This window comes from Botrytis porri, assembly GCF_014898465.1.
Source record: "Botrytis porri strain MUCL 3234 chromosome Unknown BPOR_004, whole genome shotgun sequence".
NCBI classification, from domain to species: domain Eukaryota; kingdom Fungi; phylum Ascomycota; class Leotiomycetes; order Helotiales; family Sclerotiniaceae; genus Botrytis; species Botrytis porri.
In genome coordinates this window covers 2,213,518-2,228,974 of record NW_024066078.1, presented here as the reverse complement: position 1 = coordinate 2,228,974, position 15,457 = coordinate 2,213,518, and the positions used below count along the sequence as shown (strand labels likewise).

General features: G+C 29.5%; 2 protein-coding genes across 2 annotated transcripts; both read right to left on the bottom strand.

Moving 5' to 3' along the window:
• Window positions 1-272: 272 nt before the first annotated feature.
• On the bottom strand, window positions 273-2,963 carry EAF01_003584 (uncharacterized protein; the record flags this gene model as incomplete). The annotated part of the gene is made up of 1 exon (XM_038911838.1): window positions 273-2,963. One exon carries the CDS (start codon window positions 2,961-2,963, stop codon window positions 273-275), a length of 2,691 nt encoding a protein of 896 aa, XP_038773073.1.
• A 3,958-nt stretch (window positions 2,964-6,921) lies between these two features.
• Window positions 6,922-7,797, bottom strand: EAF01_003583 (uncharacterized protein; the record flags this gene model as incomplete). Its single annotated transcript, XM_038911837.1, has 1 exon — window positions 6,922-7,797. One exon carries the CDS (start codon window positions 7,795-7,797, stop codon window positions 6,922-6,924), a length of 876 nt encoding a protein of 291 aa, XP_038773072.1.
• Window positions 7,798-15,457: the final 7,660 nt, after the last annotated feature.

The window sequence follows — 15,457 nt, the reverse complement described above, 5'->3', positions numbered from 1 at the left end:
CCGAAGTTCATCTAGACCCCATTACAGAGCGCACGCCCATCCGGTCCAACCATAACCTATCCAGTCCATTGCATTGCCGTGTATTGCATTCGCCCTCGCAATCCGAAAGCTCCTAAAATTCGTCGATGCGTGTCATGTCATATCATATCATATTACGCAATAAACAAGATTCGTTCCGATCCGATCCATCCAGTCCATCCATGTCCCTACCCATTCTGTTATACCCAGCCCAATCCATGTCCGTTGTATCCTAACTCCTCAAAAGAAACGCCTCAATTCCCAGCCCTTCCGGCTCTCTTAGCAGCAACTCTAGCTTCCTTTCTTGCTATGCTAGCAGCAACTCTAGCCTCCTTCTTTGCTATCCTAGCAGCTTGTCTAGCTTCTTTCTTTGCAGCTTTCTCCTCCTTTCTTAAGGCCATTTTTTCCTTCCACGCCTGAATTCTTGTCTTCTCTGGCTTCTGCGCAAGTTTAGCTTCAAGCTTTTGTGTCACTGCAGCTTTCTTACTCATAGCCACTGCAGCTTTACGTTCATATTCATCTGCCTCTCCACTCTTTCCTTGCATCTTCAACCACAGAGACTTAGACCTGATTTGTGCCTTTAGAATTCCCTCATCTAACGGTTTTCCTATGTTTTGTAAGGAGTGCAATTGGTCCGCGATAGTCTTCTCCACACCTGCAAATTGCGAACCAAGTTCAACTGTAATGCGAGCACTGCGTTTGGCAGCCTCAAGAGTCATATCTCTCGCTGCATCTGTAAGCTGAGCAGTGATTGATGACGCTCGCTCGAGAGCTTGACGTTTGGCTTCGTCGATATTGGCGAGTTTCGACTGGGAAGATTGGCGCACATCTTTGAGAACCTTCTCAGCAGCGGCGCGAACATCTGCGAGTGTTTGGCCATCAGCAATAACAGTATCCTCCTTGAAGAATGTGTAAAATCTATCCACGACATCTTGCATGGCTTGGAGAGAATTGCTTCCAAAATCAACTTGGAAGGTCTCGTTGATGCGTGGCTTCTTGGTGGTAATAATCGAGATATTGAGGATTCCGTGAGCCTCCTTCTTAGGAATCAATAATACAATCCCATCACTTGAGCTAAATGCACGCTCCGTATCGACTGTAGTATTACCCCTAGTAATGTTGATCGACATTGCCAACTTGGTGAGCCAGCTAAGCTTCATTGCCTTGGGAATTCGAATCAAAACTTCTCTATCTCCCATAATTTCCGCTACACAGGAACTACACTTGCTTTCTGATTTGGACTTCTGTTGTTGGGCGTGTGTAGGCTTTGAAAAGTCTACTTGAGGTTTTGAAAGCCCGTTCGGGGGCGATGACTGTACAACGGAAGGTGTTGAAGTAAGGCTGGCTTGAGTTGCAGAAAGATTAGTCGCAAATGGGACTGATGTTGGAGTTATCGGGCCCGCTGACATGGTTTTGCTATTTATAGAAATTGCTGGGTGGTTATAAAAAGGATAGGGCGAAAGGCTGGACGTCAAAATGGCAGTTAACACGCTCAGGATGAGCAAACCAAATGGAAGTAAAGATCTCCACTCCGCTAAGTAACGGGACCATTCTTGTTTGGCTGGTTTCTCTCGATTCGCAGGAATCGTATAGGAACCAAGATTCTTGATAACACTAGAGGAACCTGCAGGCTCGTGGAGACCGGTCAAGTAGGCAAGATTTCTGTTCATCTGCCTAGCATCGATATTCAAGAAAGACGTAAGATCTATTGGTAAACGTTGGTGAATTGCGCTTCCTCTGCCATTTGTCTCCCGGGATTCTAAGCATATATGAATAGAATGTTGATCTAGAGACATACATTGAGCCTTGTTCAATAATTGCTTGTGTGAGATAACAATTGATGGTATGGTATGACGACTCATGAACTTTCTGGCAATTGTCCTTGTACGTCTTGCTTGTATATCGTCGCTATCAGAACAGTAAAATATTGCCACATGTGGTAGCTCCCATTCTGGCTCAACAATAAAGTGATCTCTCTCTGGAACAGAATGGTAGCTGTAGTGATCCTCGAGATTTAACTTGATAACATCTGGCTTTTGTGGTTGATCCTCGAATTCAAGGGTTTGAGCAGACAAACAATCATCAACCTTGATTTGGTAACCAGACGAGTGCATGAGTTCGATTTCCGGTGTTTTCTCCGAGCCAAAAGCAGATACAGGCACGACATTGTATATTTGAGATGAGTTTCGACTTGAACGCTCTTGGCCTTCGACGGAAGCAGTGACAGAGCTTGCAATCTTGTGAATGATATCTTGTTTTGCAGAGTGGCTGCCTACATAGAGGATGCGGAGTGGGTCTTTGGTGGATAAACCATGCTTGGTCATCGTTTGTCGAATTGTAAGAATTAATTGACTAGGTGGATTTTGCATGTTCAAATCTCTTGCGGAAGCAGCAGTTTGTTCTTCGGTGAACTCTGCCACTGTATGTTTGACTGATACATTCTCGGCTCCAAGGCTACCAAATGGTTCTTCAAACTCGATAGATTGTGAGAGCGGGGTATCAGAATCGTCATGCAAGACAGCAGAATTTCGACCGATGGTAGGATTATTGAAAGAATTATTGATCGAGTTATCCAAACCAAAAGCAGGAATGGAGGAACCGTGTGTGTATTGATCCCCACTCTCATCACTATTCTCCGTATCTGCAAGGCTCTGCATGTCGTCAGGACGACCAAATTCCACTGAAGCTATCGACTCGGTAGCATTCTCATCATGGCTCTCATCATCTGTATCGACAAACTCATAAGTCGACTCGGAGAGGTGACTTTCGTCAGATGGGGACTCGCTGAGGGTCGACATGTTGTTGTTGTTGTTGGAAGTTTGGGTTTCGACCCAAGTAGTTATTCTGGTATCGATAGACGGAGTAGGAAATCGAAAATCGTTGGAATGTTCCTCAGGATTTCGAGATGTCAAATCTAGAGACGGGAGTCCGCTGGATGACTCCATGTCATTAGCTTTTACGATATTATACGGCAACACAAATCTCGACAGAATAGTATGTGAAAGAAGTGAAATGTGAATGAACGTGAGGGAGGTTGAATGAGCAGCTTTTAAGAATATGGGTAAATAACAAAGTCGACAGGAGGAAGAGGAAGAGGAAGAGGGAGGAAGAAAGAAAGAAAGAGGGAAAGTCCTACTTCTTATTAATCTGACCTTGATTAAGGTAAAGGATCCCCGAATTTGAATTTCTATGGAGAAAGTACACCGAGTGCCGTAGAACAATACTGGGGAGCAAGAAAGTGGGAGGAGTTAATTAGCTTTAGTACTTGCCGAATCGTTTGCCTATTGGCAAATCGAGGTAGCCCGGGCTTTTGGTTGACCGTAGAGATAGGCAGGCAAGGGAATCAGTTTAGGTTTTGGATACTGAAATACGATCAATGTGGTATTCCCCAATAATGTATGATGGTAAAATTCATGAAGATTTTTGTGTTGCAGCTCGTACCAAACATGCACGATGTCTCTTTGAAGGAGGAGTCTTCTCTTTTGCTGGAATGAATGGTGGTTGTGTTTGAATTACATACAAGACGAAGGCGGGCAGGTTTATCTCGTTATGATGGATTTTGGACTGATTGGGTGAGACTCACTAGTGTCAATGCGGGGTACCCTTATATCCTTCATACATCTTTATATACTTCCGAACCTCTATGCATACTAGGATTGTGTGGTATGTGTGGTATGTGCCCAAGCTTTTTGGGTGGTTATGGTTGTATATTGGGTTACGATAAGATCGTCATAATAAATCCGTATAATACAATCATTTCAAGGGAATTATGGTAAGAGAATTATTACTTGGTCTCTCTACCTAGGCAGGCATCATTCATCCATCCTTTCTTCACTTATTTCACTTCACTTCACTTCACTTCACTTCACTTCACTTCACTTCACTTCACTCATCAAGAACCTCAAATATATCCGTGCTCACATGCTTCATACCTATTTGGTAATTCTATGTTTGATATTCACATCCACTATTGATTCAGAATACATCTTCAAATCTCACCTATGTGACATACTTAAGGACCTACCTATTTACCTACCTATCTACCTACCTCCTCACTACACACTTATATATCAGAATGAATTCTTACTACCTACATACCTATCGGTCGATACTTTTACTCTACCAAAATATCAGTATAACTAAAATCAATCTCCCAAGGTTCTCTCTTTCCCAACTACCCTCGAGCTACCCTCCTTCAGCTACCTCAGCTACCTATCTAGAACCAGTCATTCTCAACCACTACCTCTTGTTAATCTCCTTCATATCAGTGGGTCTTTCGGAACATACATGAACTTATATTCATCATCTGATTCACATTCAAACCCAAATATTGATGGATCCATATATACGGACCTATTATCCTCTAATAAGAACAAGAGAATATATTGACTTCTTATCGTCCGAACTTGCGAGGCTGAGTATCTACCTACCTCTCTCCAAGACCTTCCTTCTTGAGTAATCGATGATGTATTCAAAATGTCTAAAATCTCCATCTATGAAAGAAAGTTCAATAACATCATTACCAGCTATTCCTTCCATCATACAAGTGTCTCTCCTTTCCCTCCCCAGATAGATGTTATATCTTCAACTTGCATACCCCCATTCTCAAGACCCTTCCTTCCTTCTACCCCACTATGCATCAGCCCCCCCGCCACCACACCAGTACACATCGAGGCTTATTAATCTATTCTTAAATGATTTTCGCTGCACGGGCCCAAGTCTGATTAACCTTATAAGATTCCAAAACTGTATTAACGTAGTTTATTAGTGGGTCGGTCATATCAGTGGATCGGCTACTTTTACCTCGAATTATCACTCTAAAGCTATATTATTCAATAATAACTAAATCAATTGATTAAAATTATTAAGAGTTTAATAATCTAGGATCTATTATATTATTTTGATAGGTTTTTGTATTATAATCTGTCTTTTCGTATTTACTATAATATTAATTAGAAAATGCTTCCTCATTAGAATTTCCTTTTTTTTAATGTTTATTATATTAAATCTGAATATCAATTTCTTATTAAGATAATATATTAAGAACCTTTTATCTAATGAATACTCCTTCTTAATGTAATTAGGTTTTTTATATATATCAATATTTACTTAATACTTCATTTACTACTTGAAGTATACAATTCTCTATATTTAAAAGTATATTTTCATAAGCTAATCTTTTTATACTCTTAGTTAAAATTAATATAATCTTAAATATAAATATAGGGGAGCTTACTTGATAATAAGTTATTTGAGATTTAATTAATATTAATTAAGAAAAAGCTTCAATTGAATTATAAGGGGTTTAAGAGATTCATTGATTTAAATCGAAAGAGGGGAGGGTAGGTATACAAATTCGAATATCTAATTTTGAGAATACAGTTTTAAGATTAAATGGAATTAAACCTGTTCCTCAAAATCCTGATTTTATATTCTAAAAGATAATTGATTCCTTATATATAGTTTTAAAAGCTATAAAGAATTCAATCTTCGAAATATGATTGATATATGCCTTAATAAATCCATCAATTTAATTATCATATAAAAGTTTTAGATTATTAAAACAACTAATATCAAGTGATTAAGTTAAATGATTTAAATGTAATAGTAAATATAAACATATAATATTATTCTCTTTATAGTATGCTTGAAAAACTATTGATTTATAGCTTTTATGTCTATCCAGCATTAATATTCGATATTTGCTCTTTCTTTGATTCTTAGTATGTTTATTAAAGTATTTCAATCATTTTAAATCTGTCTCATTGTTTGTCCACCTATTAGATATAGATTTAATAGCTCATTCTGTAGGAAGATCGGTTTCGATATATTAATTAAAGAAATGGACCTATCTTTGAATTATTAGAAATAGGGGAATAGTTTTGTTCTTTTCATTTCCATATATTATTGCTATAGCTCATTCTCGATTACCTAACTGTATAGATTTACTTTTATTGTATTTCTCAGTACTAGTAATAATCATTACTGTGTATATAATTCCTATTATAAAGCCTATTTCATCGAAATTATAGAAATCTCTATTCAAAATGTTGTATTTCATTCGTATATTTGCAATTAATTAAAACTACTCTTTAATAAGCTTAGGATCCTTGTAGAGAGCTCTTTGAAAGTTATAAACACAATTAAAACATATCTTTAATTCGATTCGACACTTTATAAATCAATATGCCTAGAGCTTTTTGATATGTTTCGCATCTTTTGATTTAAGAATATAATTCGCTATATCTTCTACATTCTTGAGTTTAGATAGAAAACCTTTCAAATCCATATCAAGAATATATTGAATAAGTACCTCCTCTTCTAATTCAATCAAATTATGACTTTTTGATCGACTCTCAGCCATATTAGGTTTACCTCGAATTCTATTACCCAATATAGTTCGAGGTATATAATAAAGCTGAGCTGCCTTTCGAATTGATAATTTTTTATCTAATTCAATAGCTTGAATAGCTAAGATTATGCGTGCTTCTTTAGAATGAATTTTCATAATTAATTATAAAGAAAACGCGTGTTGAATATAGAATAATAATTCGAGGTAAAAGTGGCCGATCCACTGATATGGCCGACCCACTGATAAACTACGTTAGACAAAATCATAATTTACTTCATCACTAGCATCGTTGCAATATTAATTGAGAGAACAAAAATTCACAAAATCTCTCTGTCTGAACAATCAACGAAACTTGCTCACCTCTCTCCTCTCGAGTCAGGTCAATGTATAGCATCCAGACGATCGCCAAGTCGGCTTCGATCTGAGCTTCGAAGAGACACAGAGAAGTTCCATGTATATGCTGTGCGGGAGTAAATCATCCTTTGTTTAGATAAGATACTTTGATGTTTAGTAGATTCTCTGCTTGATCTGGGCGCTGGAGTTAATGAAAGCTATCTCCTCCGATGATGGTTGTGGAAAGATTGGCGGCTGGACGAACCGCCAGTCCCACCACCGACTTCCAAAAAATGCACTGGACTTAATCCAGTCTTTCCATTCTTCAATAGCTTCAATATGAATGCGCTGAGCATAGTGGCGGCAGTGGTAAACATCGGGGCGCTGGTGTACACGTTTTCGAGTGATTTCTTATTGAATTTTCTACCAAAGATCAAACACAAAGAATCCTCACTCCCAGTGAGGCATTCTTCTACCCTTGAAAACATCATTCTCAAAGATTGTGTTCGAGGCATGATCTGAACTCGAATAAAAGCCGCGTGTGTATTGCCATGGAAAGAGTCGCATCCACTTTTTGATGTTCTTAGGAATCTTCCTGACGGACTCATCGTTGTGAGGTTCGCGTCTTCCACGATTCCGTATGTCTGTATCGTCACCCTTTCGTGTACACAATTATACGAGATCTTCTCGAGCGGTTGGCCTGGACCGAAAGATGTTAGCGAACAGCTCAATGTCTCAACCACATAAGCAGTCACAAGTTGGGTTTGCCGTACACACACTTGAGAATAAAACCTAGTTTGCTTTGCCACACTTTTATACCGCTCATAGTCATTTTCCACTTTTGCGAAGCACCTCAAAATATCGAGGAGAGGAATATCATCTTGCGGAGCTTTTACCTCCTGAAGAGAACCTTGGTATAAATTTTGGAGATTTCTCGGTTTGTCCAATTCATCGCGATTCGCGCTAGAGTTGTAAAACAAATTATTTGGCAGCTTAATCTTGATGTCGTTTCCTAGAATTCTGAAAGTTAGCTTCGCGTGGTTAAAGTTTACCAAACTACCAAATTCGTCCTTTATGTTGGATTGTACTTCCATACCAATCAAAAAGTCGATTTGCCTCGTCGAGGTTTAGACTTAATGGTGCAAATTCTGGAAAAATTAAGTGCTCCGAAAGTAATTTTTCTTCGGAGCAATTTTTCAAGACGCTCTGCATAGCTCTATGAGCAGGTACAGTTTGGGGTTTAAAATATGGCTTTTTACAATCTGGACTCGCCGTCTCAAATTCCTTGGATTCGTCGGAAAAATAACCATTATCATTCGATGAAGACTCACTATCACACCTCGTCACTCTATACAAGTATTCTGACCACGAAATGATGGTCGTGAACGATGAAATTTTTCTAGCGATATTCTGACACCGATTTCCTCATTGACATCTACCAGTAGCTCGCTTGTCAATAAGTATTCTATCCCGAGGTCTTGTAGACGCAAGATCCTCTGTATTTCTTAAGCTGATATACACAGCAATATACCCAATACTCTCCTCGCATCTCAAAAGTTCCAACTACATTCATTAGGTGTTGAGCTGAAACCTCGATTTATACACCTCCCGACACGGCCTCGGCCACTGTATTTGTGAATACTATAATTAGCAGTCTGAATCAGATCATGACAACATGTTGCTGGTATGCACTACAACCTCGTGCCGTTTGAGAAAATGATATTCTTCGAGATAATAATGGTGTTTACCTACCTCCATATCTATTCCCATTTCACGAACTCTGGGAGATTTGAAATTAGTTTAAGTATTAGAGATGATATTGCTCTGATGTTTATGATTCCAGTCTTCATTGCCGAAAATTTGGGTCGTCAAGTTCACAGGTTTGATATTGTAGAAAGGTACTATGGGGCATATTGTACGTCTCGACGCAGGTAGGTAATAAGATCTCTAATATCATGATTCATCACATGGGTTATTTTGGATTCTTCGAGAATACTAGTTACGTGAACAAAGGGTGAATGAATGGCCTTAAGTCATTCATAACCTATTACAAAGAAGCTAGTTCTACACCAAGTCCTATGTAAGGGTTGCTTCTTTCTGTACACAGCTAGCTTCCTTGGATTGAATAACACATTCACAACTAGAACCTACATCGTAGGTTATACGTCATACGTATTCTCCTCAAACCAATACTAGTATATCTTTGGCTTAATGAAGTTTTCTGGACTGTTCGCTTCGTTTCTTTGGTTTGATACTTTGTACTGGAAGATCTCTCGCTTGGATAGAGTAAGAAGCTGAGCTCGATAATTGAACAGACTCAGAACCTTAGCTCTTCGCTTTCTTTTCCAATATTCTGCGCTCATTCCCCGTCCTTCGATCTCCACACTCACTAATCACAATGACATACAAGGGCGTGTTTTTGAAGACGGCCTGGGTCCGTGCGCAAGCCGTTTTTACTACCAAAATTGACTTATTTAGAATTCAATATCAAATTCAATTAATATTATTATATATTTCAGGTTTTATATATGTAGATTCTAATATAAAGGTTTATGCTACAATTTTAGATTTTCTATAAAATCTTTTGATTTGATTAAAATTCATACAGAACTATTAATATCTAAAATTATTATCAAAAGTAATACTTATTTTAAGAATTAAAATTCCATATAGAATTTATCAACTTTTATAATATATAAATTAATACTTTTAATATACAAATTATTATTTATTAAATCTTTACAATTTTGTTATATTTTATAACTTTATAATCATTATTTGAATTGATTTATATTTATAATCTCAGTCGTAGTGCCCGCCTACCCTGCTTCATTTTAACTTTCTAGCCTTCTTTGGGAATCTCGTTTTCACAAGTGAAAACGAGATTTCTGATACGTTGCAAACTTATCCTTTACTTGGCGTTAAGCATGGCGCAAGAGTTACGCTCCTTATATGATTGGGGCAATCAACGCCATATTCTCCCTATAGTGATGCTAATGTTGATCGACTTGAGTAGTAGCAGATGCCGTAGCTGAATGGGTTGTATTGGGCGAAGGAGCTCGAGTGGTAAGAATCGCATAAGCATCAATAGCGCATTCAGCAAGTGGTGGTAGATCAATAGTGTGACACTTTGCCGTAGAAGAACTGCGAGAGCAGGGTACAATTTATCTTTAGAATCTACAACTATAGAATTGAGAGCAAAGCGTTTGTGGAGTGTACCTATATACTAGCTATATAAATCGACCACCCTACTTTCAGGCTACTTTTATTTTGAACCGCCCTTTTATATCAAAAATCGTTTTTTTAGCCTATTAATATTTTTATTAATATATAATCTAATTTAATAGAAATTTGAATATATATAATTTAAGTCATTTCAAGTTTATTCTAAAAAATTTAGATTTTTGGGAATTTTTTATATTAAGATTTAAAGCTTTAAAATATCGATTTTTTTAATTTCTATATAAATTTAAGTTACAAACTATATATCTTTTTGAAAGTTTTGAATTTAAATCTATATAGAAATTAAAAAAAATTAAAAAAAATTAATAGATATAGAGATATAGTATATAATAAGTTTAAAATAATATAAATAATCCCTATAATTTTAAGGGCATTCTTTTAAATATTTATTTATAGGAAATTTTCTTTTTTTTTCTAAATCCTTTAAAAAAAAATATTATAAATTTATAATAAAGTTTTATAATTTATTTTTAATAATTTTTATTAAAAAGTTATTAAAGATTTTATAAAAGTTTCAAATTTATATGTAATTGTCATATAAATTTAAAAATCGATATTTTAAAGCTTTATATCTCAATATAGAAAATTCCTAAAAATCTAAAATTTTCAAAATAGGTTAAAAATAATCTAAATTATATATACATAGATTTTCAATAAATTCTATTTATAAATAAGAAAGATAAAAATTCCATTTTTAATATAAAAAGTAACCTAAAAGGGAGATGGCCCGAAAGTAGAGTACCCGACTTACATTCTTGAATTTTTTGTTCTTAAAATCCATAAATTCTTAATCTATCAAAATAAGTATATTATTTATTTATATTTTTATAATTCCGAATTAAATATCTTTTATATTAATAATAAGCAAATAAAAGTTATATAAAGTTTTTCTTAATAATATTTTTAATATATTATTTATTAATAAGTTTCTATTTTTGTAATATTATATAATAATTTTTTAATCATTATAATTATATTATTTGGATACTTATTCTAAAGTTTTTTCAAAAGTTCTATTAATATAATTTAGTTTAATAATGTTTTCGATTATATATATATTTATATAATATCTTATATTATTAACTTAATATTTATATTATAAATACTTAAGTTAAATTTAACTTTTTATTTAAATCATTATATACTTATATAACTAGATATAACTTTTTGTATAAGGAATTTATTATACATCTTTTTATTTTATTTATAAGATATAAATTGAACAATCTTTTAATATGTATAAGGAGATTATACTTAACAAATCTAAATATATTTTTATAATCAAATTATTAATTTTTTATATTTGTAAAGCTTTAAATAGTAATTTGTTTATAATAATAATCCCTTTTGTATAAAATTTTATTATAAGATTTAATACCTTTTACTTTTTCTTTATAATAAACATTTCTATTAGATCTCGATTATCTTATATAATTATAAAAAATTAATCATGTTTATTATTAATATTAATTATATAAGGTAATGAAATTTTAGGAATTTTTATTTTAAGAATTAAATATTAAATAAAAGCTTATATTAATAGTTGTCTGACTATTTATATAAAACTTTATAATTTGTAAGTTTCAGATATCGAATTCTTAGTATTTAAAGGTATTATTAAAGGTATTTCTAAAATGAATAATAATTGATTTTCTTTAAATACTTTTTCTTTATAAAATAATTTTATTATTATTATATGAAATTTTATTAAGTTATAAGGAAAATCGATTATATAATTTTGGTTAATAATTATAAATAATCTGTATAATTCTATTCAACCTTTTCTTTTTCTCTATACATATATTAACAAATTGAAAGGTAAATTAAATGTTTTATATATAATCAGATTATTTCAAATAATAAATATATTCTAAATTATTTATTTCATATAAATTTCATATACTTTTTTTATTATAAGACAATATACATTTGTTTATTTTAAAACTAATAGAGATAATAAATTGTATAATATTATTCAAGAATAAACTTTATATATAAGTGATATTAATATGAATCCATTTAGATTAGTAATATCGTTTATTATTTTTATTATTATTTATAATATTAATTTTTTATTAAGATTATTATTTTTTAATTTAGTTTTGGATATATTGTATACATATTATATTAAAGAATAATATCTTTTAATTTTTTTAATTACATTATAAACTTTGATAAGAACTTCTTAAATATTAATTTAAAGATATTTTACATTTTATCTGAATTTTTTGAATATGAAATTCATATCTATATTATATAATATATAATCTGATAAACTTAGGTATATATCAATCTAACATTTTCGAATAGTATTCTATATTGTTTTAATAGATATATTTTATACAAATACTATAATATTATATGTAATTATTTTATTAATAATATATAAAACTGAGTTTCTATTAATATAAAAAATATCAAGAATAATAGAATAATTAAATTTAATATTATTTTTAATTATAAATTTAAATCGTTTAAAGGATTTTATATGAAATTAATAATACTTATAGAATTTATTAAGTTTCTCAATTATATAAATATTAATATTATATTCTATTTGATTTAAAAGATTTACAAGTTTTAATACAAATAAATAATCAAATCTTTAATAGATTTATTAAAATTTTATCTTTATTAAATAATTATATATAATTGATTCTTCTTTTTGATTTAAAAGCATAAAAGAATATTCTTATTTTCATACAATTAAGATTATTTTATTACCTTACCTTAAGATATTTATAAGATTATTAAGTGATATATATAAATGATATATATTTTATATATATATAATAAATAATATATTTATTAGTATAATTTAAAAAATAATATTACTAAAAGATATTTTGATTAAAATATCATCTTATAATTGTATAAAGCTTTTTTTAAACTTAATATTGTATTAAATACTATTTATATATTTTATATTCTTTTCTTTTTCTAATACTTGTATTTAAAGTTCTTTTATTATTAATACTTTTAATATATTAATATTAGAAATAATATCTTGAAAAACATTGATCGAATATTAATCTTTGAATTGAAAAATCTCATTTTTATTTGTTATCTTTTTATATAATTATTCGAATTGATTTTGTTAAAGAAAAGTATATATAAGAGATTATTTATTGAGAAGTTCAATTATATATATTTTATTAATTAATTTTATTTTAATAAAATATACTTTATATTCTATTAATTGATTATTTAATAGATTAATATATTAATATTCAATAATATTTTATTTATTTGAAACTTTGTTAAATTCAATTTCTATATTATCTGAATAATTTTTATATATAAAAAGAAATTAATAGAATTAGTCTTTATTAATTTTATATTTCATTATGAATTAATTATATTAAGGTTTTCGTTCTTCTATAGAGTAATTTGTTAATCAACAATCTAATTATTTATATATATAACATTTTAATAATAATATATAAGGATTGTTTTATAAATATCGAAATTATATAAATTAAAAATAAAAATAAACTACTTTAAGAAGGAAATCTAAATCTCTTTTTATTTCAAATTCCTTAAAATCAGTCTTGTTCTTGATATAATCCTTAACCTTTATATATATAATTAATTTAATATATTTCCATACTAAATAGGTTATTAATAATAAGAATTGATATAAAGAAACTTCTTATTCTCATATATTTAATTTATTTAATAGTATTTCATAAATTAATATAAAGATCGTTATATATTAAAGCTAATCATAATAATATAAGATTCTACTCGAAAATATTATAATAAATATTTATAATCTAGTTTCGAAATATTAGTTCTAATTAACATAGATTAATCAAATTATATTATAGATTCTAAAGATTCTCAAATAGAATTTTTAATTATTAAAGAAATATCTTTTTGGGATTATTTTATATAAACTATAGAAATATTATATTATATTATTTAATAAGATATTTCTATTATCTTTTTTCAATTTCGAAATGTATTTATATTAATATTAATATATTCACAAAATTAAAATTTCTATTAATAATTTTATCAAAATACAATAATAAAATATTATCTTTTAATATTATTGAAAAATATATTACTATATTTATTTTATTTAATATCAATATTCCTATAAAAATTTTAAAAATTTTAAAGTTTTTAATTAAGAAAATCATATTCCTTATTATTATATTTATAATTATTATTAATATACATTTTTATTAAATTTAAAAGGAGATTATATATATTTTTTATATATAATATATATAGTATATCTTTTTTTATAGGTATTATATAATTCAGTATTATATGAAATTCGAAATAAAATTTATTTTGATTTTATAAATATAATATAAATATTTGATTAAATAAATTTGAGGTATATGTTGGTGTAATATATATTAATCTTTTTAGTTTAATTATTTCATATGTATTTATATTGTCGAAACACATGACCAACAATGTGACATTACATGTTATGCTTTATTCTATATATATACGAAGTATGTAAGTAAGAGTAGTATATGTATATAGATATAGCAATTTCCTTTTCATATAAAAAGGGTAGATAGAAATAAATAATCCTTTTAATTATATATATTATGTATATATATCTTACCAAGTCTGTTCAATATTAATTAGTAATTGATTAAACTTAATTATAGAATAATAAGGTCAAATCTAATAAGAAGAGATATCTTTTGAAAAGATGAATAAAATTATATTAAACTAAATTTACATATAATTTATATAAAAGGATTAAAATACTATATTCTTTATATTTTTTTTTGAATTATATATTAAAAAAAGATTCTTAATTATAATTATAGTTTCTTCAAGATAGTTTGATTTATATCAATTCTATTTATATCCATTATACTTTTATATATATTATATAAAATATATTCGATATAATATAATATCGAACATTACCATTTAATATAGTTTTTTTAATCTTTGAAATACTTTTATATAAAATAAATCTTATATTTTGGGGAAAACAATTGAACCCAAGTAATCCCGATTTTATAAAATCCTAAATAAATATTAATATTATTATGTAAATTATCAATTTATAATTCAAATAATATAAAAGACAATGATTATAAAACAAATTTCAAGAATAATATAAAGATTGAATTGAAGCTACCTTTAAAGCTACATATTATAAAGCATTTAAACTTTTATAAATTCAATTTTTAAATTCAATAATCAAGGAATAGTTTAAATTATATTAAAGTTCTAATAAAATATTTGTATAATTTACTAATATAAAGGTATATATCAAATTAGATATTCGATAAGTATTTTATTATATTTATATAAATCCCGCTTTTAAAGAATATATTATCTTCTATATTTAATATGATTCCTATAAATACAAAGTTTTGTCTTTTAAACTAATAAACGGCCCTACAACTTATTAATAATATATGAATAATATTCTATTTAATTATTTAGACAACTTTTATACTACCTATTTTAACAATATATTAATCTATTTTGAAAACAAAGATGAATATAAAGAATATATCAAAT